This window comes from Brienomyrus brachyistius, chromosome 25 (genome assembly GCF_023856365.1).
Source record: "Brienomyrus brachyistius isolate T26 chromosome 25, BBRACH_0.4, whole genome shotgun sequence".
Taxonomy (NCBI): domain Eukaryota; kingdom Metazoa; phylum Chordata; class Actinopteri; order Osteoglossiformes; family Mormyridae; genus Brienomyrus; species Brienomyrus brachyistius.
In genome coordinates, this window is record NC_064557.1 from 12,200,484 (window position 1) to 12,226,188 (window position 25,705).

A 25,705-nucleotide genomic window follows, 5' to 3' on the forward strand; every position below is an offset into this window, starting at 1 on the left:
CCCAACGAAGAAGTGGTACCAGAAACCGATTTGGGAATCAGCTTCATAAGGATGTGAGCAGGCAGGAGGAAAAGATTGGAGAAATTACCGACAGAGCTAAAGTCTCCAGCCTTGACACACGGATGCCAATGTGCATCCTACTGGACTGGTGTAGGGGACCATGCCCAGAGAACGGCTGACCCAGCAGAGGGGACTTCTCACGCCATGCTGGTATCAGAATCTGACTGTCCTGAGATGTACCTAACCGAGGGCCGGACTGTCTGCACCGAGTACAGTCTGCATGCTTCCCATGGTGAGGATGCCGCTCTGGAGTTTCTGAAATCATCCTCATACTCGCAAAATGTGGCAATACTGCCCCCTGACCCCAATCTGTCATCAGTCTTTTAATGTCATATAATCTGCTAAAATAACATTACTCCTCTTCCAGAGAGAAGTCTGGAAAACAGAAGTAACAGCGATTCAGACATGTCTCACCAAAATGTGAGGAAAGTCACAGTATTGGCCAACTTAAACTACAGATATAAAGCAAATTATTTATACACAACAGGCCAGAAGTTTGGGCTTCGATTTAAAAAAAACAAAAACAAAAACAAACGATAATGACGGCGAGTGCCAAAGTATGAGTTTCATCAAAATATCCACCCCTTGCCTTCATCACAGCAGCGGATGCACAGCATCCTTGCCAGCAAGTTTTGGAAATAACTTGGTATCCAAAAGCTCCCAGCACCTTTTCCAGCATGCAAACAGTTGTGTCTCATTTTCTAGATGCTCATTTCAAACTTTTTGGTCCAACTCGTTCCACAAGACCTGCTCCCAGTCCTGAACACTCCAGTGTTCGTGTTGTTTGGCCTGTGGTCAACACCACAAAGTAAAGGTTTTCTGGCAGCAGCTTGACCATACAGCCCAGCAGCTCTCAGTCTTCACTTGACTGTAGTAAGAGGTTTCCCTCTGTTCACATTAATTCACAGTTCTCAGACCATTACAGTAAACTTCCGAGTTCTTTTGCACGTCACAACTAAGTGCTGATCTTCAGCTTTTGATGTCACTTTCCTGCCCCAGACTGTTTCTGGTCAATATTGCTTCCTGTCAACCTTTTTCTCTGTAGACATGCTTGGAGACATTTAACATTCTGGCTATTTCGCGATGAGAGAACGCTTCTTCACTCGAAATTTCAATTTGTACCCCTCTGTTTAATTGTCAGCGGTGCCTTTCTAGCCGTCACAAGCATAAAAATAACAAATATTTATAAAAAAATCTGACTTATCAGTGTGATACAGTACAACAGACGACTGAAGCGAGGAGCAGACAAGGCATTAAACCCCTCACAAACTGATCTGGGACATGGCAGACAAATGGCTATCGTTTAGTTTATTAAAACGCAATCAAGAGAGGCCAAGAGCAAATCAAGTTATGACATTAGTAGATAGAATTCCAACACAAAGTGAATGTCAGTACACTAAAGACAGACTTGATGTGTTTTCTACAAAACCAATAGTTTCAGCCTTTGTGGCTAAATAATGTGTTACTACAAGCTTTAAAGTACTGAAAACTATCACTTACATTTGTTAACATTTCTAATATTTTCTTCTAATAGAAGTTTGACATAGCAGTGTATTGTTTTTTTTTTTGGTGCCACTTCACAATGAGGCTACCAATATGAATGGTTTATAACCTGGTTATTAATAAAGGTGTAACACTTTGTAAATTATTAATAGACAATTTAAAACAAGTTATAGCACAGTTTTCTTTTTATTAATGAGTTACTACCATTTGGCAAAAGAGAGCCTTATTGAAAAGTGGTACCTTTTTTAATATCTGATGGTGGGCCTACATTTCTGGCCGACAGTGTAGATATACTGTATTTTGATTTTTTTTAACTATATTTTTACACGCCTCTCAGTCTGTGCTCCTCTCAACATTTCTGCTTCCTGCTCGTCTTCCCTCTCCAGTTTGTGTCCTTCACCACGCTCCTTTTACTCCTCCTCCAGGCTGCCCGCCCGCTGTACCTTTATTTTGCCTTACACCTCCCCTTTGCAACCTTTCCCTCCATTGCACTTCTCCTCCCTGTGCTCCTCCACACTCTCTCTCTCCCTCCCTCTCCCTCACTTCCGTGCATCTCCCGGGCCCCTCTCTTCCTGGTCACTCTGCGCTTCGTCTCTTGCAAGGACTGCATGTTCAGGAGAATTACGATGGCACATTTGATCCAGTGCTTCAGTTCCAGCAGGACCCTGTAGATCCAGATCTTCAGCGCGAATGTGTTGCCATTTTTTGAGCCGTCTGTAGGCTTGCAGGGGATGGAATGTGAAGCAGAAATATGTAGGAGAGCAAGAAAATAGAGACCACCATTAACTTTCATAGTAAAAATGAGTATGATAAAATTATTTTTGTTCTTTCTTTTACAAAAAAAACAACTGCATAAATAAAAATAAAAATTAAATAAATATTACTGACCTGGGCTTGACTTGGGTCTTACCTACACATGTATCTTCCTTGTTTAAAATACATTAAAACTCAAATTTATCAAACCCTTTCCAAACAGCTTCATATCACAGAGATACTGTGTGACAAAATGCATTTTACCTCTGTGTGAGAAGGAAGCTCCCCCTTCGTGAGGAGCTTCATGCAGTGGAGCAGATCCCCAAGTCTGTCTTTCACTGTGTTTTGCATTTTCCTGTAGTCCCCTCCCTCCTGGATCCCGAACTCCTCCTCCTCCCTACACATCACTGTCTCCAGTAACTTGAGGCACTGATGGAGGGCGGAACACATGGTCGACAACTGCTTGTCCACCGAGAGATCGGATGACGGTTGGGGCAGGGTGATGATGTGAACCTCTGGCAATGTGACTTCCAAAATGAAGGGTTCCTTCATTTCCTGATGGTCAGATAGAGTGAGAGGGAGCAGAGTAACAGTCAGGGACACTCACTGCCCAGCTCTGGCTGTCCCCCTACCTGAAGAATCACCCAAAGTTGACACCATGAAGCTTGGCAAACAATCACTAGGACAACCTTGACAAAGTATACAGAGACTGTTTTCAGTAACACAGTATAGCTTGTCATCTATACGGCAGAAAGTCTGCTTAGACAAACAGGGCACATAATATATGTAATTTCCAAAATTAGGGGGAAAATCTGAATATAATTAGGGTTAAATTTCTTCTTGAATGTACTTTACTTTAAAAGGAGCATTACCATCTCGCTTCATTAGATGCAGATTGAGCAGAAGAGGGTCTGCCAATGAGCCATGACTTAAATCTCAACATCCAAGTAGCCGCGTAGACATGATATCACATCACAATTCAAACTAAACATCCATCAACAGGCCAACGTCAGAGTCAGACCCTGCACTAGTGGCTGGTGCACGGCAGGACTTACATAGGTGGCAAATTCAACTGTGTGTCTTTGTACTCTGGGTGGAAACCTGGCCAACATGTAAACACCACACACAAAGGATGGGGCCCAAGTGGTGCGAAGTAGCATGGTGATCTGTGATGTGCTCAGGAGCAAATGTTTGAGCCTAAGGAGTAATATTCACTTCTCCTTCTCTAGTGGTTCTATTGGTGTTTCCAGACCTGTGAATGAGAAAAGCTGCCAACCTCACTGTAAATGTATAAAAGTACTTTCAGACAAGATGTGTACTGACAGGGGTACCCCTAGAAGATAATACTGACTTAGGGGGGGGTTCCCAAGTATATTTTGCTGACCGAAGAAAACAGTTACCTGACCCATTACAGCGAAACTCAATGTAGAGTTACAAAGTTGTGAAAACATGTGAATGACTAATATAATGAGCTGACGGAATTCACCGTACACACCGAAGGGGCAGGTTGGATGTGAATCTGGGACCTGTCACCAGCAGTTACCGATTCTAATTATATACTTGCATAAACAGAACAATGAAATATTCAGGAATAAAAAAAAAAAACATAAAATTAGGGGGGTGATATATTGCTCGGCGGGTTTAGATTGGATTCTGTGCCTGTGAAGGTCGCTGGTTTGAATCTAAGGCTGGCAGACTGATTTTTCATTGGACCTTTGAGGACAGCCCTCAGTCCTTTCTTAAAAAAATGTAAAATTTCATAAATTTCATAAATAAAATGAAAATTAAGTGTCAATACTGATAGAACACTACAGGTTCAATCTAAAAGTATGTAAAAGTAATAAAAGTAGTATTTCTGAGACCATTAAGTCCTACTTTTTGCTTCTGCCCCACTGGGCTGTACACCGGCTACCAGATCACCTTGAAACCCTTCTGGAAAGTCTGCAAATTAATGGAAAAGATGTGTCGTCAAATGAGGCACGCGGACAAGTACGGACTAGATTTTAATGAGACTCCCTTCGGTGCCGCGCCTTTTCTCTGCGTTTACTGGTAGTGACAGCGGAGGCAGAGGGGAAGCGGAGACAGTTTTCTGATCCCTTGCGAACTCCGTGCGTGGGGGCGGCGAAAGGAAGACGGGCAGCAGGGCCCAGAAGCTTCACAAAGTGTCCACAGGCGGCGCCAGCGGAATCTGCGTGGGTCTGAACTTACCGAAAAATTCGCTGCCTGTTCCACACACACACACACACACACACACACACATATATATATATATATCGCTGAATTATGTAAGAATTATATATAGGTAAGGAAAATTATATGAAACCTAACATGCAGGCCTAAAACATGACAGAAGTAGAACATGTTTAAGCAAACCCTGAGATGTACTCCCCTCCGACCTAATGTCTAATGTAAGTGGATGGGATACGGCGGCTCCCCTTGCCGGTGATAATATGGATACTTACGTAGAGTTCCAACAGTTGAGTGCATTCCCATTGCAACAAGTGGGCCAGCTCAGCCGTTTTACACGCCGCCGAGGATCCACCTGCCGCCGACAAGGAGCGTCCGCTCCTGAGATCCATAACCACAAACTGCGGAAAACTAATGGAATTCCAATGAATCGCCAATTTAATATCGAAAAAGACTTTCTTGCAGTTGTTACTTTCGATAAAACACGCGCATTCTGCTGTTCCCTGCTCCTAACGCAACGTAAACTCAGACCATTAAGTTGAACTAAGTTTTTATTCTTATGAGCTAGTTTAATCCGATCAAAACTACGCGAAATGCGCACTACTCACTGACTGGATGCCCCCTTTTGGTGAAGCTGCAGCGTGCGGCGTTTATGTTTCACGCTGTTCGGAGCTTAAGGTTACCCGATTCCGGTGTTAGGTTTCACATCCAGCCCCAACTACCTTCCTACAGGAAAACAGCGGAGTTTAAAACTCTGGAGTCCATAAGACTCTTCAGTTGGACAACTCAGTGGGGGGAGCGACGCGCAGGGCCATTCGAAAACGCTCAACCTAACTTAATGTACCAAAACAGCGACTCATAAGCACCAAATTTCTCACAGACATATCTGGTCATAAAGACTTTCAGCTTTTCTTTGCAGCCACTTCAGATTAATATTGTATTAGTGCCATTTCTAATAGTTATCTCACAGAAATGCATATTGTTTTAAAGCTATTGTCCAGCTCTATATATTGAATAAATAATATACCATCCCCATAGGAATAATTACTATGCAATAACCGATTAAAATATTAAAAATTCAATAACAAAAAAAACATATTTCAAAATTGATCAATTTTTTATTGATCAATCAATATTATTTGTGAGGTGAATTTAGCTCTCCATTACTTAATATACTGACAAGTTCTGATGGAGAATGATACACTTAAAACTATTATTATCATTGCTATAGGTGTTACACTAATAATATTCGGAAAAAAACCCACAAAAAATTACCCAGACTGACACAGTAACTGACTGCTCGGGAAATAGAATGCTACATATAGTGCAATTAAAAAAAAAACAAATGGCTGTCTATTCCAAATAATTTCAAAGTAACAGAAATATGGAACCATACCGACCTATGAACGCGCAGACTTCTGAAATCCTAAATCTTGTACAGTACAACAGCATTCGCCCCTTCTGCCTGCTAAAACACTGCTTATCAAGCACTTTAGTTTCCAGGGGGTGTCTGCCACCTCCTATGCAGTTGAACAATAATTAATCGAGGACTGCGATTGGATGGACATAGGTACCGACTTGTCCCAAGGGTGTTTCCTACACAGTGGTTCCTGTACTCAGAAGAGGGCGTCTGCAAATAATAATAATAATAATAATAATAATTATTATTATTATTATTATTATTGTTATTATTATTATTATAATTATAATAATAAACTAAATATGTGAACACCTTACAATCCATTGCATTTATTTATTATTTTCTTTTTTAATGCTTTCTTTTTTCTTATAATGGCCAGGCGTCAATGGAGAGGAAAACGCTTAACATAAAATAAAGTCCATATTCCTATAGCATTGGGTTTTTGATTTTTTTTTTTGTCAGGTGAAAGTCTTTATTACCAGATATGTCTGTGAGAAATTTGATAATTATTGGTAGGTGTTTTGGTACATTAAACCACATTAAGCTTTTTCTCATTAAGCGTTTGTCCCGACGCGACGGTTCGCCTGACGTTCAATGCATCAATGCAGTTATGTGCTTTTAGTAATTAGTCGCATGAGAAAGTTGCCCGTACATTCAATGCAAATGTTTTTCTATTCATCTTCATACCCGCCTATCCTGAGTATAAAGGCAAGGGGTGGATAATGCTTATTATTTATTTTCACATCATCAGGCATTCGAAGATCTGTAGCCAGTTGACTAACAATTTCAAAAGTGTTCCAGGGACTCCCTGCCCCCAAGCTTCCCTCATTTGCATGTCGCTTTGAACAAGAACATCGGCTAAATAAAGCAATATATTATATAACAAAAAGCATTTTATAAATAAAAGTAATTGCGATGATAATGGAATAAGTTCCTTTATGTTTTCCTTATGTATTCTGTTAATTCAATGAGTTGGCTGAAAAGTATATGTTGGCAATAGCTGGGTGCCACCGGTCAAATCCATCCATCCATTCATCCATTTTCAAACCGATTATCCTACTGGGTCGCGCGGGGTCCGGAGCCTATCCCGGAAACAATGGGCACGAGGCAGGGAACAACCTAGGATGGGGGGCCAGCCCATCGCAGGGCACACTCACACACCATTCACTCACACATGCACACCTATGGGCAATTTAGCAACTCCAATTAGCCTCCACATGTTTTTGGACTGTGTGGGGGGGGGGGGACCGGAAACCCCACAATGACATGGGGAGAACATGCAAACTCCACACACATGTAAACCAAGCGGAGACTTGAACCCGGGTCCCAGAGGTGTGAGGCAACAGCGATAACCACTGCACCACCATTATATTTCAATTAAATTTTAGTTGTATAGCGCATTTTCACAATATTACATTGTCTCAAATGCCCACAGAGGGCAAGCCTGAGGCGATAGTGGCAAGTCAAATTAATTAAGTCTTGATTTATATGGTCCAATTAAAGTCCCGATGAAAATGCAGAATCACTGGCAAGTACGGCAGGCAGGAGAGACGTCACAGGCAAAAGGGCGGGGCATTTCATGACGCCACTATAGAGAAGTTAGGACATGTCATTATGTTCCGAGGAAACTATGAATAGACCTGATGAAGCAAGATACTAAAAACTGCATTTTAATACGCAGTGTTACTCAGGAGCAGGGTATGACGCATAATCCTCAGATACGTGAATACAGTGGGGTCTCTGCGGTCGCCACTAGCCACTGTTGCTTTTTGGCTCATTTTTTGTAATTAAATAATTTGATGACCAGACAATAAAAGCACGGACACCTCCGTTTGTTGCTGGAGGGAAACTCACGTCTCCTTTGCGCCTATCATGTTGCGCTGGCTCTGGGGTGCGGAAACCGGAAGTGACATATATGCAGCGCTCGACCCGATCCAGCAGCGCGAGAGCTGCTCGGTTCGGCTGGTTGCTTTATTGCAGCTTGTCATTTTCACTGCCCTCGTTTCCCATCCTCTTCGCGTTCGAAACGTAGGAAATCTGTGTCCTCGAGAGTCGAGCTATTGCACGAAGCCGGGCTGAACCCTGCCCAGCTCGTTTAAGCGGGTCGGTCACTTACGGACCGATCGGACGACCGCAGACGGCTGTGAAACGGCTCGATCCAGGGTGTTGGAATAGGGGTTGAAAACGCTCCTTTCATTAATCCGCATGGCCAACTAAGGGGAACACGGCATGTCAGCGAAATCGATTCCTTTGGTGGGCTACGGTTCGTCGTCCGACTCGGACAGCGACGCTGGGGAGCAAGGGTAAGATGCAGACACCACATGCGCTGTTTCCGTAATGTATGAGCATAGATAGTTATTCTCACGCCCGCTATGTGTAATATTCATGATTTTCCTTTCCAAGGCTGGGAATCATATTTGTATATCATTATATATTTTACGTATTCTTGCTGTCATAGCAGGGTCGCCCCAGGACACCAGACACGTTTGTAACCACTGCGCCACCTGCTGGACTGAACTGCGGAAGCTGTACCTGTGTCCTGTAACTAGTCTTTGCCACCATTAACTTAGTCCACTGGACACAGTACACTGTCCGATTGTGTATAGGCAGATTCACATTTTACTGTGAATATTAAGATATCGGAATATGTTCAGATGCAGTAGGAAAAATATTTAATAGATCTGTAAATGTGTTTTGTTTTTAGCCAGCATGAGACGGATGGACGTAATGAGAGTGGAACTGAAGTGAAGAGTCAGAATTTGTTACTGGAGTCAGGGTTTGGGTCCAGTTCTAGTTCTGACTCTGAAGAGAATCCCAACGTGCAGACTGGCCTAGAGGTGCCAGTTGAGCCGGAGACCAGTGCCCCGGCCTCGGCAACACAACAGCCTGGCGGCAGACTGCCACCGCCGCCCCCCAGCGTGCTGTCTGGCAGCAGCGTGTTTGCCAACCCATTCAAAGAGCAGGCGGAGGAGCGGCTAAGCTTCTTGCAGAAACACGTGCCCCTGACCACACAGGCCCGGCCCTCACATATCGGGGGCCGCAGCATGTGCGTCGCATACCGGCGGGACGGCCGCTGTCGCTTTGGCAGCAGCTGCAAGTTTGCCCACGACAGCGACCTGCAGATACCGATGGGCGGCCACCAGAGCAATCTCAGCAGCCCGGCCCAACAGAGCGTGGCTGAGGAGCCGGAGGGAGACTCAAAGGAGGTACTGGAGGAAGGGGCGAAGAGGAAGAGGAAGGTGGGGCTGAGTGACGGCCTGACACCCCCCAAAAGAGCCCTGAAACAGTACAAGGCACAGAGGAAGAAAGAGGGGCTCAGTCCACTTTCTTGAGTGCATTAGACTTTGCCATTTTAGATGTGTACAGGTGACAGTAGACACTAACAGTATCACTGTAGGTGACTGATGTGTCTCTTCCCATGACTTTAATAAATGTTTTTATATACCACTCAGTGAACACCTTATATGTACCACTTGGAAAATAACATGTATTATGTGAATAAAGCTGTCATCAAATGCCAAAGTAGGTTAAATCAAAGAGTACTACATCCAGTCATATTTAGGATTTAAAAAATGTCTCATTTTAATTAAATGGACATTTGTATTCACCCACTATAACCTTCCAGTTAAGGTGGTGAGTCACACCTGACAGTCTGCATGAGTTACAGCAGCCAGGATGGGCAGCTCTACCTGCTGCTGCTCATTCTAATCACACATTTGTTTTGCTATAAACATCTAAAAGGTTCCATAGTACGTGACAATTCCACCGGCTGCAGGCTTCAGAAGCTGCACCTCAGAAAAATGTTGCAACTACAACTTGCAGACAGAGGAGGGCGTCAGAGTTACAACTACAAAGACAGCTGCATTATACTCTGGATAGGAGGGGTGCTGTAACTGAGAACCATTTAAAATTGCTATTATAATCCATAAACAGTCTAAAAATAGTGCACATAACATATTCAGTTGCAAAACTGATGGAGGCATTTATAATACTTAAATATAATGCTTTAACACAATGTTTTTTTTTTTTTAACACGGCAAGTAGTAGTTAATAAATTAAATGTAAAATACAGTGAACACCTCCCAAGTGTATTATACATGGTTCTTCAGGAAATGACAGAGAGCTGGAGCAGTGAAGAGGGATTCGAGAGATCCACCCTGACATTAACCAGCTTCAAAACCGCCACTGTCTCTCATGCACAGCGAATCAGAGGTGCAAGTGATTTAAGTCTGGGGACGGATTGATGCAGTAAAATTAAAGTTGGAAAAAAAAAATTAAAGAATGATCAGATCTGTTCCCTGATGTAGTAACGTCTAAGTAATTATCCAGCTCTGCGGTCTGGACATGGTTTCATGCAGTTTAATAGCCACTCCCACAAAAGCCACGAGGGCGTTTATCATCTTTCTGTCGTCTTCCTCTTCTAAAATAACACCCACTGAGAAATTGTGGCAGCCTGATTGGCTCTTCCCTTGCAGTCAGCCATCTAGAGCAGTTCATGATGGGTCTCATGCTGGACGTGACCCACAGGCCTTTCCAGAAGCACCTGTCTTGAACCGCCCTCATCCTCCCTCTGCCAGCTCATACCCCCCTCCCCTGCGGAGACGGCGTGATGTTCAAGGGAGGCAGAGCTCTGGGGAGTGGGAGCCGGACCAGATGAAGGGGGACCGGAGATGGAGCAGTCAAGCTCCACAAGGTCCTGTGAATGTGGTGGGAGGGGGGGAGGTGGTGCTGGGGGGGCCACACCCGGCAGGAGTTGAAGCTGAGGCTGTGGGCTGCCAGTTGGTATGGACAAGGTGAGTGACATGGGTACCTGCAAGGCATGAAGGCTCGTTCCCTGGTTAAGCACCACCACTTGCTCCACTGGCTCCGGCGCAGGCTCCACCCCTAAGCCCCCATCCTCCACATCCCCCCCAGCCAGCAAAGAGCTCGGCGTGGTGATGAGGGCGCCCGCATTGGCAGCCAAGGCCTCCGCGATCAGAACCTCCGGGTGGCTTTTGGCCTTGTGGGCCACCACGCTGTCCTTCTTCTCAAACTTCTTGCCACAGATGCTGCAGGAGAATTGGTAGAAGGCGTCGGCATCGTGCTTCTTCATGTGCCAGTTGAGCGAGGCCTTCTGCCTGCAGGTGAAGCCGCAGATCTCACACCTGGCACAGAGAGACAGGTCAGAAGTGCTACAAGCCAGGAGCACTACAGGCCCAGAGTGCTGTAAGCTGGAACATAAGATAAAACACTCATTCCAGACTCATTCGGCCTTATGCTCACCTGACTGAATGATAGCAGTTCCTCTGATACCAGATATTACACACAGATTCCCTTACATCCTTCCACCAGGCAGCTGCAAACTGCGCTTTAAATATTTAGTCAAATAATTTCCTGTAACGTTTTATCTTGTTATAGATTTCTATATTTTTAGCACTTATTTTGTTAACTTATGTTATTCTTTTTTTGTTATCCTTCTACCTTGTTCGTTGCACGGTCTGGAGTCACTGCTGGGGAAGCCCATAGGGGGCAGCACAGGAAGAGGAAGGGACTCACTGCAGGGGCTTCTCCCCCGTGTGGATCATGCGGTGCACAGCCAGGTTGTGGGAGCTCTTGAAGGCCCGGGCACAGTACTCACAGATGTAGTCCCTCTGATCTGGAGGAGATGACAGACAGCTCCACATGGTCCATCAGCCTTTTGGAGTGCCCGATTTGTACTCAACCCGTTTTCTCCAGTTTCTGCAGCGTTACTCCCTGTTTACCTGTGTGATGCTTGGCGTGCCTGAGGAGCTGCTTCTGAAGCCGAAACAGCCTCCCGCATGAGGGGTGGGGACAGACGTACTTTTTCTTCAGAAGGTGCTGGTACTTAATGTGGTGCTGAAATGATGAGCGGAGAAGGAATGTCCGTCATGCCGGACCGCCACGCACGCTCAACGTGATAACCGCTCGCCATGGTTACCAGAGCGAACCTGCAGATAGCGCGGGTGGGCCAGGACCGTGCCGCAGCCCTCCATCTCGCAGCGTACATACTGCACGGGCGGCTTCTTCCTGTGTGAACACCACAAGAGCGCAGCTTTGAGGGCTAGGAAGACCCAACCATCACGAAATATCAAGTGCTAACAGATTATCTGTTTGGCGCACAAACTCAAGAGACTCATTCACTTCCTATAAGATCTCAGAGGCTCTCTCTAACATAACATGAGGTTTGTGCACTCTGTGCCACAAACCATGAGAAAGGCAAGGTGGTGATACCTTCGCCCCCTGCTGGATAGCAGCAGTCATGGAGCTCACAGGCTTTAGTTCCACCATTCAGTCTCACTTATCACACACTGTGTGATGTGCGTGTCCAAACAGCCATCCAAACAGCCTGTTGTTAACCAATGTCCTTCACTTGTGTTTATCCCAGTGTGGTATGCTGTGCCGTGGAATCAGTCAGCGTGACAGCCTCAATACAAACTGATGGTAAAACTTTACCTTCTTTTTGGAAGACGAGGGCTTTTATCATCTTTCCGTCGTCTTCCTCTTCTACAATAAGAAATCAGTTACTGCACGTCCATCCTCATCCACTTCAATTATCAGACAGTTTTACTGCTTGTTTACACAGCTAGACTCAGTAATTTAGGTAATGTGCTCTGCCTAAGGCTGCAGGCGTGAGGAGATGGCAGGAACCTTTCAATCAGTGTGAACCACCTTCTCACCACCTATCATCTCCAATCCATATTGCATCACTCACTTCCTAGGTGGCTCTGTCGTATCCCCAAACTCGTTCTCCAGTTTCACATCCATCTCCTCTCCTCTCTCTTTTTTTATATCTGTCCCTTTATCACACACTTTTTCTTTTTTCTCCTTTGGGGGCTTTGCAGGTTTGCGTCTTGGTTTTGGGTTGGTCCTGTGAGAGAGGGAAAGGCAAATCTTGCTCTGTCTCTCACTTGCTCCCACACATGCACTCATGCACACAGAGAAAATTACCTCTTGTTCTGTGGTTCATAGCTCTGATCATTAAGGTCATCCCTGAAAGGAAGATCTTCCTCACTGGTAATCTCCTCACTGGAAGAGATATTTTAAGTGCACTTGCAAAAAGAGGATTACCTCCCTTTTGACAATCACAATAACGGAATAATTCATATTTGGGAATACAAGTAAGCTAGGACTATAGGTAGTAAATGGATTGCTCATACTCGCACAGTGAACTGTACCTGTCGATGTAAGGTATGTAGTTCTGATCTGTCAGGTCATCCACAAAAGAAGCCTCTTCCTCATCCATCACTTCATCTTCCTCATCACTGAGATAATTATAGGATACTCATTAAAAGAATGTGAAAAGTCAGACTGATTACATGTATTAGCTATTAACCAACTGCAGTGTTTATTTCGACAGATGTTCAGATTTTATACGAATGCATGGGAACGTGAATTCTGACTGAATTTTGGTGTGTCTGTATCAATCTGTGCTGTAGATCTTGACCCCTATCTGCAGCGAGCCACTATATACACCGAGGCCTTTACCTCAGCACGGCTCCAGAAAGCGCCTCAGAGACTGCGGCAGTGCATAAGAGCCCATCACTCACCTGGCCTGGGCACTGTCGGCCACAGCCTTGTCTGCCACTGAAACCAAACACAGAGTGAAGGTGACATTACAGCAGTTGGAACACAGGTTGGCACATGCAAAGACACTCTTGCCTAAACAGACATTGACACATGCAGATAATCAGCAAAGGGGTGAGAGGAAGTGAAAGGCACCCAGGGCCATGGCAAGCCTGACATACCACAGGATGCCTCAGTGCCCGGCTCGCTCTTGCACAGTGACGTGGGACAAGGTCGGGAGCTGCGGGCGGAAGGGACGCGGGGGCCGCACAGCAACGCAGGCCGTCGCATTCTCCGGGGTCTGGCTAACTGCACGGCTGCAGGGCACAAGGTGGGCTTATCGCACAAAAGGAGCATCACAAGGCCAGAGGCACTGCAGTGCAACACTGCGTTGAGTACAGGGCAGAGAGCAGGTTATTATTAGACCCCAGTGGTCAGCAACCAGCTCAACGCTATACTGGGAGAGTTAATACAGCACAGGGAAAGAGACTGAACACTACTGAACATTAACACTGTACAGAGAGAGAGGGTTCATACAGTACAGATACAGTAACTCAGAATCATGAAACACAGGACATGACGTTAAACGTTAAACTTTCCGTTGTGCCAATGAATGGTACACACAAGAGATTTCCCTTGATGTTGAGAGGAATGGGAGCTGTATCTCAGACATGGGGAAGATGTAAATTTCGGGACACATCATCAGCAGTGTAAACACTACTGTACTTTAACACTGTGCTGATAGAGGGTTAATATGGTGCAGCATAGATAGAGTGACTGAATGCTACTGAACATTAACAGTGTATTGAGAGAGAGGGTTAAAACAGTACAGTACAGATACAGTGGCTGAACACTCATTAACACTGTACTGTAAGAGAGTTAATGCAGTACAGGGGACTTAACACTACTGTTCCTTAACACTTAGAGTGTGTTAATACAGTACTATAGTGACTGAATACTACTGTACAAAAAAACAGTACTGAGAGAGAAAATTAATACAGTACAATGCGGGAACACTGACTGAACACTTCAGCGCAGCCCGAACATAATGGCGCCCACAGTCCAGTTCGAGAAGGTACCTTTAACACCCGGGGCATGTTTTTTCTCCTCGGAACTAAAGGGGGAGGACAAAAAAACAGAAATGAAACAGGTTAGAAGAGTAATCCGATAGCCAAACATGAGCTTTTAAAAACAGTCTAGCATAGAGAAGTTCGGTCTGCAAACGGCTTCACGTGTCCGCCACGAACCGTCCACAGCCATCGCTGGCCGCCACCCGCGGGGACGGCGCGCGCGCGCCCGCGAGACAGGTGGAGGTCGCCTCGAGGGCGGGACTCGCCAACCGTCATGTGAGAGCACGCGCTCCGCCGCTCGTGGCATAAACACGAAACCATAAAGCGAGCTCGGCTGCACACCCAAAAGCCGATGACCGGATGCTGCAGAACGGCAGCCGTGCGCAGTCTGTCCAGGCGAACAGCACGTAAACATGGATTACTGCCAACAGCATTTAAATATACTCACTCCACCGACAGGCCGCTGTCATCCCCCACGTCCCCTGAATTGCCGACGCGGGCTGCGGTGCTCCTCCTACGCCTCGGATACGCAAACTTCCTCTGGCTGTTAGCGTTACTGCTGTCTTCAGCATGTCTCCCAGCCTTGGCTCGGGCCGAGCGATCCCGTAATACCCTTCCGGTGCCCGACGTAACTAATCCTTGATCAGAAAGGCCTACAGAGAGCACCCCGGTCTTCGAGCGACTCACCCCACGTCCTCGCAGTATTTTGCCTCGGGAGGGCGCCGCGGCAGAGGTCGTGAATGCTGCCGCGGCCTCCTCACCGATGAGTTCGCTCTCTCCGCTCTTTCCGGCGTTGTTCGCCTCGGCTCGGCTTTTCTCCGAGTCCATGCCCTTCCTTATCTCCCACCCGTTCCCCTGAATTGACTTATTTGCTCTTAAACCGATAGAGGAGAGCCACTCTTTAGCAGCAGAACGGTACGCCAACTATAAAAATATCATCACCGTTGTCTGTAGCGAAACACCACTCTTCTGAGAATGGCCAGCTTAATGCCTAATTCATTTTCCCGCTAGCTAAATAAATAAGTTTTAAGTTATCTATTTAGTTTCGATATTTATTTTAAACAGCTATACACTTTTTTTGTTTCTTAAAGCTACAGAAAAGAAAGGGGGTGACCACCCTACGCTTACACGGATTCCCTGCGCTTTTGTTGCGTCTCCTTTAAGTCAAATAAACAAAAATATATATATATATGCGTAACGCGTGACGTCTCCCTGTTATGTTTTGTGGGATTTGTAGTCTATTAAGCAGCGAGTTCCGCCCAACAAGCCATGTTTGGATGTCGTTTGTACGGCTTATAAGTGGCCACTAGGTGTCAGTCATGCATGATGATATAATTTAAAGTTAATAATCCAGTTTGCCTAAATATTTTTATATTTTAGTGACCATTCAGTACGGATGGGCAATCATACAGAAAGGGCTGTTGTGTATGCAGGTTTTTGCTGCAACTCCCCAATTAGGTTAATAATTAGAGGACTGATTGACTGGAGAGTTCTCGCACGTGGGTTTGAACAGTTGAGCTAAAGGTTAACCCGAACACCTGGATACACATCGGCCCTTTAAGGATAACAGTAGCTATACCTACCCTACATGCAATACATGGTTTGGGGGGCCCTCTTGGCTGCAAACAGTCATTATACTGGAAGAGTGGGGGGCCCTAGTATTGATATGTGCCTGCGTACACTCATAAACATTTGATTAAGGTAAATTATGCTGCAAAGGTTTCATTCATACTGAACAGTGGGCCAACTGTTCCATTATGCTTTTATGGAGGTATTTTATTATTTTCATCAACATTTTCGCTCTTACCCATGCGTAAGAGAAGTGGCTTTACTGAGACTCACACATTTTGATCATACATAGTATGGTACCTACTCTATGATCATATCTGTCCTATCAACTTTTTTAGTCTTGAATTCATGTTATAAGTGTGCTTTGTATATGTAACTAAACAAAACACTTTTGTTAAAACCTCTTAATCGATAGCATGATTACATATTATGAAGCTGAATATGTCTGATAGAGAAAGACTGAATGATATTTGACAATCATGGTAGTTACTAGTAGTGTTTGTAATGGAAGAAGTTCTAGTTGTAATAAGGTTTTATATATATATATATATATATATATATATATATATATGTTTATATAGATTTGAGTTCTCCATACAAGTTAATACAGCGAGTAAGGCAGTAATGATACAGGATGTGTGCGATACTGAGAAGAAGCCGCAGGTAAATGGGTGGAGCAGTGGAGAAACAAGTCTTGCATCTTAATTGCTGAAAATGTTCCTGATGTAGAATACAGAGAATCTCATAATAATCTGTGAAACAGCTGGTAGGCGTGGCAGTAAGATCGCTCTGCTTCTCAATTAAGAGAATTTGAGCAGCGCAGCAGACGGCGATTGGCCCTAAAGCAGAGATGACGGAAAAGCAGACAGAGGGCAGCCGGGTGCGCCTACTTACGGACGTGAACAAACGTCTTCTGACTATACAAAGCTCAGTAAAGTGAATCAGCTTTAAAAAATCCCCATGTTCCCATGTGACATGAAGGCCCCTTGTCATTCTTGAGGTCACCAGTTAAAAGGAACCTAACTGGTTTCTATGAGAAAAACCTGATCCAAAAAGCCTAACCCTAACCCTAACCCTAACCTTCAAATGGATGAATTGAGCACAAGCCGATGTGAACACACAGCAGGTAATTGCAGGAAGTATCTCTGCCTACATGGGGTGTTGGCAGAATGGCTGTGTGCAGCGCTTGGTGTTACAGGGAAGAAAGAGACCTTCCCCTGTCTTCCATGCTATTATCTGCTCCAAATATCTTTACTTGTAACATCACCGTCATTTTCACAAAACACATTCAGCATAGTTAAAAAAAAAAAATAGGGTCTGAGGCACAGTGTGAATGCATTATCCAAAATGTGTCGCATTAGCAGGTGGTTCAGCTGGTTTGAACACTTGTGCTTGTGACAGTAAGGTCACCAGCTCAAATTCCAAGGTCGGTAGAATTAACTCGCATTTGAGTCCCTGAGTGGGGATCTTAACCCCCGATTGCTCGAGGGACTGGCTGGCACTGTGTTCTCAACTATATTTTACTTTGGATAAAAGCATCTGCTAAATTAAAATGCAATGGCCCCATTTGTTAATGTGCTGCATAATGACAGCTGACATGGTGCCCATTCGCTTACATAGTTCTTATTTTTGCCTTACCTCCATGAATATGTCAGCCGTACATTACACTCTGCCCCGCAGCTGGGTTTGCTGCATGACAAGCCATCGAAGGGCAGAGAGGCGCCTAGAAAGTGCCAAACGCACACAGAGATGGTCATCGGTCACCTGAGCGGACCTGTAGGATGGCCGCTGGTGGATCTCCAAAGCGCACATCATAAGATTCGTAGGCAGCTGACTGCTAACCATTATAGCTCTGAATCTTCTGATGCTCATTACTCCGGGTAGGGCCGTGAGCATGAATGTCTCGTCATGCCTGAGCCCATCCCTACATCCAGGAGAACCGCACATGCTTTTTCAGCTGACTCTGGGCAGGTAGCTTAGCAAGCCATGGGTGTTGGCTGCACCCTTCCCAGAACCTGCAGGATGTAAGGAAGCAGGTCCATAATCGCGCTGCCGTATGTCTGCTCCAGTTGTGACATCACAACGCATGACTTCACAACATGCCATCACAACGGCCAGTGCCGGGCAACCTATTAGGCAACAAAGGTGGCTGCCGCCATCTTCTGAGGGGGTGCCAGCTAAGCAAGCCATTACCTCTCCACCTGCATGTGGTGCACCATCACAGGCAAACTGAGATTAAGTACTGAAGTTTGCCTGGGTGACGCGGGTAGTGACACTTTCCTAGGGAATCGGAAAGTTATCTGTTTGTTACAATGCATGTGATCTGAAGAAGCACAATGTGGAGGACCAAAAATAAAAGAGTCATTTTGCCATCAGGCCAAGTGGAAACCACAAGGAGGAAAGCAAAGAACCTGTAAGGGAGGCTGGGTACCTCCGTCCCCGGATGCTCTCGTCCCCGTCCGACACACAGCAAGCAGTGAAATGCAGTCAGTATCGGTCTCAGCTCCATTGCAAGCAAGCAGCGACAGTGAGGACGGCATTTCACATTTAGAGCCACCCTCTGCTCCGAAAGGGGCTCTTAGGCTGCTAGGAAGGTTCTCCATTTGGAGAGTGATCTTTACACTACAGTGAGGCTTCCTCCATTCGTTAGGGTGTCATGACTAACCAGTGGGAGGCGAATGATTCACAGCAATTTCCTCTGCAAACTTCTAAAAAGCGAAGCAACGGTGTATTGAAGAAAGGCAAGCTGATGCCAAAGTGAGAAGACAAAACTAAGGCAATTTATATAGTGTTTATTGTTTCATTGCAGACAGTCTGTTTTATGGAAACATAGGAACAGAATATAAAAATATTGTTTGATGAACATATTATTTATTATCACCAATTTTTGGACCCAGCCTTCATATTTGCCTTCGCTCCTGTACTCAGAATATGCTAATTACCAGAAATAATTATCGCTGAACTGCGTACTTACTCGACACCAGTTGCGCAGTTGAATAGGCCTAGTTGGGTTACATGTTACCTTAGGCATTTCACGAATGAGACAGTAACGTGTGCATACAGTGTCCTTTTCATGTGAATTAATATAAAAATAAAAATGCATTCGTATTACAATGACTGCAGAGCTGATATGAGTAACACAGACACCAGAGTCAGCACAAAAGAGCATTTTGTTATGGTCACGGAGGTGCCATGGCTGATTGTCGTCTCTGCCATATCGAATTCGGTGATATGTGTCGTTGCTGTCGCATCTGATTCATCAATCAGGATCAATGTCGCGATTGTCGTATCTGATCCGGCGTCTGTCGCATCTGATCCTGTGTTAGTTGTGTCTGATCCCGTGGCTGCCGTATCTGATCCGGCGCCTGTCGTATGTGACCCGGAGTTCGGGCTCAGTGTCGTGGCTGCCATATCTAATCCGGTGTCTGAATTATGTGATCCGGAGTCCGGGCTCAGTGTCGTGGCTGCCATATCTGATCCGGCGTCTGTCGTATGTGATCCGGAGTTTGGGCTCAGTGTCGTGGCTGCCGTATCTGATCCGATCGTGGCATCTGTCGCATCTGAATCCATGGTTTCAGCAACTGCATACGAAAACTGCAGAACTGTCACTGAAGGAGGGAAGAAATACAGTCAATAAATCAGTGTGAGTCGCGAGATGATTTGCAGTGCATGTCCATAAAAAAAAAAACGTGGAAAGAAATTCCGTTATAACCGTAAATGTAAATGGTAAACTGTAAATGGTCGATTGATAAATTAATAAATGATACATCTACTGAGGGGGACTCTGCCCCTGATGGATGAAATCTACCCAGCCCCCACCTCCAATCGCCAAAATCTACTGAGGTGCCCCTTCACCCCGGTGGATGAAATCTGCCAAGGTGGACTGCGACCAACCCCCCCTCCCCCACCTCGCAGGGGGTTCGTTGGATGAAAAGTTCCCGAGACCAGAAAGCCAACAGCATTTATTTGACAAAATCACTTACCAAGCAGCAGACTGGTCACAGGAGTAAATCTCATTAGCTTCATACTAGATGGTTGTCTTCGAACTGAGCTGGAAAGAGTGGAACAAATAAAGTAATTCTCAAACAGTTTATTCATTAATTTTTAACATAAAGCCACAGTCTCTTGTAAAGAATTTGGAAACAGCAGCTGATGGCAACAGTTCTCAAGTTTGGACAACTTTTGGTGATGAGACGTTTGCTAACTTTCTAGCTACTTTGTCTTTGTATGAGTTCCAGCTGCAATATACTTAACACTGGCAGAAAGGCATTTTGAAAAATCTAATAGGGCTATTTTACTGGAAAGGCTATGTTTCAACAAGACATGAATTTCAACAATCTACAATCCTCACATCTATTATGTTATTCTGCTCAATAAAATTAATACATAAATGCTTACTCAGTGTTGTCCAGTTATTACGTAGGACAGTTCTTTTCATCCCAGAATGTTCTTCAAGTTTCCTCGCTGATGTTGGCATGGGAATATTTATTACAAGGTGGTGGTAGATGTTTCCTCCCAGCCACGTGCCCACAGCTCTGTAGCCAATAATGAACTGAGCAAAAGCCACGCCCCCACGACCAAATTAAAGTTGATTTTTTTTTTTTTCACGCTCTTGACTTTTTTTTTGGGTTCTGCCACACTAAATATGGAAAAGCCTTTGTTTATTAGTTTATTTTTGTTTATTTCGGAGCCCAACACATTTGCACGGTCAAGGGTGTAGATTTCGGTGTGGATGACAGGGACATGTCAGGAAACTTCAGGGCTGATTCGATTCCTACCAGTGTTGAAACCAAACCTCAGCCCTTGAGCATAGATATTCTTGAAAAATTACTGTGAAAGAATCAAGCCTAAAAGTATGTGAAAGAAAAGAAAGTTCAGTGGAATATAATTCATTTAGGCTCCTTATGGGACACGGTGAGGCTCCTATTTCATATCGCGTTCTCTTGGGACATTTGAAAAAGTGTACAATCCATTCATCAAGGCCCCTAAACATGGCTGTGTCCTACTCGACCGGCTTACTTTAGCCAGTGCTAATGTTTCCTGAGAATAGAGCTAGCACTAAGAGCCCAGAATGATGATGAGCAGTTTGTGGAGGTGCTCAGGTGTGACACTGTTTTATATGCATACAAAAAAATCTGGGCTTTTCACAAGGTCGTCTACAAGGTTTTCCATGCGGTATTTCTAAGTGACTATGATGTCTCCCGACTTAACCAATCACATACTGTTTCCTGTGCTTTATTCATAATTGTAAACAGCAGATTTATAGGTGGCTTAACCTTCAACTGTTTTCGGTCCTCCTAAGCAGATTAGGAGGCTGGGTCAGCATGCACGACAGTGCCACAAGGAGAAGTGAAAGCCTCGGGGGCAGGGAGTGTGATCACCGGCTCACCTAATACTGTCACCCAGCTCATATTTTCATGCACGCATCTTCCTGGTGAAGCAAGTCAGTTTATAGTGGTTATGCTCTTTCTGTGGAGCAGTGCACAGGGGGCGGCCTAGGACGCCATCTTTCCTAGGGGACGGCGAATTAGCAAACGGCTCATTTCAGTTTCTCTCAGATAGGGGGCGCCAGTGGTGCAGCTCGTCTGGCATGGTTTCTATCCTTTGGTCGTTGCTTTAAACACCATGGGGGGTGGGTGGGGGAGGGGGGATGTGGGCAAGCATTCAGTCTCAACTTGAACTTTGATACCGCCTCTGCAATTGCGCACTGCGCTCACTCAGTTCTAACAATCTTACACTGTCACGTTTTTGCGCGTTCCTCTCTGCAGGGCAATCGTGGTCTCTTATGTGTGTGTATGTGTGAGAAAACTCACTGGTTAATGTTCTGAAGTGTTGTTATAGAATTTTAAAGTTGAAAAATTATTTAGTTTTCGACCAGATGCATTTTAACTTTGTTAAATTATTTAGTTTCTGAGTCTTGAATTGGCCACTGCAGGCCTGCGGTCCAGTGACAGGCACACAGGTACAGTATTTGCCTAGGGTTGCCACTATTGTTTTTGGGCCCCATGAAAGTATGTCGTATTGAGCCCCCAACCTAGAGTAACCCAATTATATTCCAAACTTTTTTTGGTCTCCTGTCACTCACCTTTCTGATCATAGGCACAGAGGCCTAACCCACTGAGCCACACAGCGCCCCCAAAGGTGTTAATGCTTTTTAAGGCTTTGAGACATTAACATAATTGGTATGACTGTTGGGATATTTTTGATCTCAAAGCACATTCATAAATTGACTGTCTAACATGCATATTTGTTAGAATTGTGCGTCTAAATTGCCACCTTCAAAGTTGCGAATATCCACACAAACTGATGTAAATTAAAATGAGTAATTGGCATGCTGTCTCCTTCTTGTAGCAAAACCTTTGGGCAATAGGGGCATGCAGTCTCCTTCCTACAGCCATACCTTTGGGCAATAGGGGCATGTAGTCCCCTTCCTACAGCCATACCTTTGGGCAATAGGGGCATGCAGTCTCCTTCCTACAGCCATACCTTTGGGCAATAGGGGCATGTAGTCCTCTTCCTGCATCAATACCTTTGGGCAATAGGGGCATGTAGTCCCCTTCCTGCATCAATACCTTTAGGTAATAGGGGCATGCTGTCCCCTTCTTGTAACAATACCTTTGGGCAATAGGGGCATGTGGTTCCCTCCCTGTAGCAATAGCTTTGGGCAATAGGGGCATGCTGTCCCCTTCCTACAGCCATACCTTTGGGAAATAGGGACATGCAGTCCCCTTCCTACAGGCATACCTTTGGGCAATAGGGGTATGCTGTCCCCTTCATGTAACAATTTCTTTGGGCAACAGGGGCATGTAGTCCCCTTCCTGTAACAATACCTTTGGGCAATAGGGGCATGCTGTCCCCTCCCTGCATCAATACCTTTGGGCAATAGGGGCATGTAGTCCCCTTCCTGTAACAATACCTTTGGGCAATAGGGGCATGCTGTCCCCTCCCTGCATCAATACCTTTGGGCAATAGGGGCATGTAGTCCCCTTCCTGTAGCAAAACCTTTGGGCAATAGGGGCATGTAGTCCCCTTCCTACAGCCATACCTTTGGGCAATAGGGGTATGCTGTCCCCTTCATGTAACAATTTCTTTGGGCAACAGGGGCATGTAGTCCCCTTCCTGTAACAATACCTTTGGGCAATAGGGGCATGCTGTCCCCTCCCTGCATCAATACCTTTGGGCAATAGGGGCATGTAGTCCCCTTCCTACAGGCATACCTTTGGGCAATAGGGGCATGTAGTCCCCTTCCTACAGCCATACCTTTGGGCAATAGGGGTATGCTGTCCCCTTCATGTAACAATTTCTTTGGGCAACAGGGGCATGTAGTCCCCTTCCTGTAACAATACCTTTGGGCAATAGGGGCATGCTGTCCCCTCCCTGCATCAATACCTTTGGGCAATAGGGGCATGTAGTCCCCTTCCTGTAACAATACCTTTGGGCAATAGGGGCATGCTGTCCCCTCCCTGCATCAATACCTTTGGGCAATAGGGGCATGTAGTCCCCTTCCTGTAGCAAAACCTTTGGGCAATAGGGACATGTAGTCCCCTTCCTACAGCCATACCTTTGGGCAATAGGGACATGTAGTTCCCTTTCTGTAGCAATATCTTTGGTAAATAGGGGCATGTAGTCCCCTTCTTGTCACAATACCTTTGGGCAATAGGGGCATGCAGTCCCCTTCCTACAGCAATACCTTTGGGCAATAGGGGCATGTAGTCCCCTTCCTGTAACAATACCTTTGGGCAATAGGGGCATGTAGTCCCCTCCCTGTAGCAATACCTTTGGGCAATAGGGGCATGTAGTCCCCTTCCTACAGCCATACCTTTGGGCAATAGGGACATGTAGTCCCCTTCCTACAGCCATACCTTTGGGCAATAGGGGCATGTAGTCCCCTTCCTACAGCCATACCTTTGGGCAATAGGGGCATGTAGTCCCCTTTCTGCAGCAGCACCAGGACATCACCGTATTTTAACATAATACTGCTTGTCCTCATGCTGCTCAGCTCACACAGGTGTAGCAGAAACAGCTCAGCAGAAACCGTGCTCGTCAGACCTGAATCCTATTTAGCACCCATGACATGTTCATAGCTGACACTCCAGGGTGCCACGTCCCACTAAGGGACAGATGTTGGTACAGGCACTACTGGAAGAGTGGGACAAGATACCCCAGGCTGTCACAGGTAACCTTAATGCAGAATATGAGATCAGCGAGGCACTGTTTGCATAGCTGCACATGGAGGTCGTACCAGATACAGAGGACAGCAACGACGCCTGAATTACCATTTCTTGTTGTCTTTGTTGTCAATGAATAAACTGTTGCAAACATTTTTTCCCCCGTCATTTTTAGCTTGATATGCTGTGCAAAAGATTTGATAAGTTTCTATTGATGTTCTGGATATTTGGTGTCCACAAGTCAGTTATGTGGAGGAAAAACATGTAAGGTAGTTACATTTATGTAAAAGTAGCAGAACATTACTTTTCTGAAACGTACACCTTCTTGTTGGAGGGAGGTTAACATCTTAGGTATGAATGGCTCACAAGAGAGTTATTCACGTACAGCTCATTCTCACAGCATGAGCACTGCGAAGGAGAAATGCCCAGCTGGCAGCACTGCTGATGACAAAGTCAGCAAACAGGTGTCACATCTGGGTGTTCTCCGTGGCATTCTCCCCCCCCCCCCCCCCCCCCCCCACTATAGTTCCTGCGGAATGACGACTCACAACATCAGTACACAGCAAGAATTAGCCTAATAAATTTAATAAGCTGAGAAATGTAAGTTGAGACACAGAAACGCACAAATGCGGAAGAGTGGCAGGACATTAATCCTTCCACACTGGAACTTTTACCAGTTCCACCACTGCAATCAGTACACATGCACGATTGCACTCAAGTGGGTACACTGTTACATTGCACATACATTGCACGTACCTATTCGCAGTTTGCTTGCGTATAGTCTATGTATGCTTTATTTATCTCTTGCATATCTTTTATCTGGTAGATCTTTTCGTTTTTTTGTTTTTACCTATTATTGGATTGACACTATTTTGACACGTATGCCAAGAGGAATTCCTTATACACTTGATACTTGGCAAACAATACAGGATGTGATTCTGATTCCAATTTAATTGTATCACTTCCCCTCTGAGCCAAAGGTGACTGATTATAAATAATGAAAACAAGTTGTTTAATGCTGATGACTGGAAAAAGCAGAACAAAATCCGAGTGAGTTCCGATTCTGATTTCTTTGTTTCTGGTCCGACGTAACATGCAATTACACATAAAAGAAACAATCGATAGCTCCTATGATCTGATTTCATTAATAATGATAAATAAAGTAAGCTTAATTGCTAAAAAGCTCTCACTCCATTTTCCATTGCTCTATGTTTGTGGAAGAAATGGTTTAATCAATCAAGGTAATTAATGGAAAAACTAGGATATGCAGGATGACAAGTTCTTGATAAGTAGGTAAGTGGAGTCTGCTGTTCCAATTAGTTCAAGTGCAGGTTTGACCTGCAATGCTGTGGTGAAAAATCATTACCTTTTGGGTACCTTCTCACAAAAGAGTTGTGTAAGAGTGTTCAAGT

The 25,705-nt window shown here is 45.1% G+C and overlaps 4 protein-coding genes and 1 long non-coding RNA gene across 11 annotated transcripts in view; 1 reads left to right on the plus strand and 4 right to left on the minus strand.

Annotated features, from left to right (window-relative positions):
- The window catches only part of si:dkey-117m1.4 (uncharacterized), a 14,229-nt gene extending 13,027 nt beyond the window's left edge, over positions 1 to 1,202 (minus strand). For both annotated transcript variants that reach the window (XM_048995723.1, XM_048995722.1), the window contains exon 1: positions 1 to 1,202. This exon is cut by the window's left edge. The gene's annotated coding sequence lies outside the window, so the exon portion shown is untranslated.
- Positions 1,203 to 1,353: 151 nt separating this feature from the next.
- On the minus strand, positions 1,354 to 6,059 carry cntf (ciliary neurotrophic factor). Of its 5 annotated transcripts, none has more exons than XM_048995727.1 (5): positions 5,904 to 6,059; positions 5,112 to 5,229; positions 4,779 to 4,914; positions 2,581 to 2,871; positions 1,354 to 2,284 (listed from the first exon to the last, which is right to left on the minus strand). In XM_048995727.1, exons 3-5 carry the CDS (start codon positions 4,893 to 4,895, stop codon positions 2,009 to 2,011), a joined length of 684 nt encoding a protein of 227 aa, XP_048851684.1. In that variant the 5' UTR covers positions 4,896 to 4,914; positions 5,112 to 5,229; positions 5,904 to 6,059; the 3' UTR covers positions 1,354 to 2,008. The 5 variants fall into 5 exon arrangements, with proteins under 5 accessions (XP_048851684.1, XP_048851685.1, XP_048851681.1 ...); XM_048995728.1 differs by adding an exon at positions 3,372 to 3,568 and having other exon boundaries at positions 4,779 to 5,229; XM_048995724.1 differs by having other exon boundaries at positions 4,779 to 5,229.
- Positions 6,060 to 7,559: 1,500 nt separating this feature from the next.
- Positions 7,560 to 9,370, plus strand: si:ch211-113e8.11 (uncharacterized). The gene is made up of 2 exons (XM_048995902.1): positions 7,560 to 8,226; positions 8,628 to 9,370. Exons 1-2 carry the CDS (start codon positions 8,153 to 8,155, stop codon positions 9,253 to 9,255), a joined length of 702 nt encoding a protein of 233 aa, XP_048851859.1. The 5' UTR covers positions 7,560 to 8,152; the 3' UTR covers positions 9,256 to 9,370.
- Positions 9,371 to 9,480: 110 nt separating this feature from the next.
- zfp91 (ZFP91 zinc finger protein, atypical E3 ubiquitin ligase) lies at positions 9,481 to 15,719 on the minus strand. 2 transcript variants are annotated; one of them, XM_048995900.1, is made up of 12 exons: positions 15,005 to 15,719; positions 14,566 to 14,600; positions 13,669 to 13,803; positions 13,471 to 13,507; positions 13,099 to 13,185; positions 12,872 to 12,949; positions 12,636 to 12,791; positions 12,377 to 12,427; positions 11,872 to 11,950; positions 11,665 to 11,779; positions 11,459 to 11,558; positions 9,481 to 11,067 (listed from the first exon to the last, which is right to left on the minus strand). In XM_048995900.1, exons 1-12 carry the CDS (start codon positions 15,382 to 15,384, stop codon positions 10,407 to 10,409), a joined length of 1,914 nt encoding a protein of 637 aa, XP_048851857.1. In that variant the 5' UTR covers positions 15,385 to 15,719; the 3' UTR covers positions 9,481 to 10,406. The 2 variants fall into 2 exon arrangements, with proteins under 2 accessions (XP_048851857.1, XP_048851858.1); XM_048995901.1 differs by lacking the exon at positions 15,005 to 15,719 and adding an exon at positions 14,734 to 14,761 and having other exon boundaries at positions 14,508 to 14,600.
- Positions 15,720 to 18,901: 3,182 nt separating this feature from the next.
- On the minus strand, positions 18,902 to 20,601 carry LOC125720474 (uncharacterized). Its single transcript, XR_007385474.1, has 3 exons — positions 20,524 to 20,601; positions 20,109 to 20,176; positions 18,902 to 19,733 (listed from the first exon to the last, which is right to left on the minus strand). It is a non-coding gene; the product is annotated as an uncharacterized LOC125720474 (long non-coding RNA).
- Between the last annotated feature and the right edge of the window lie 5,104 nt (positions 20,602 to 25,705).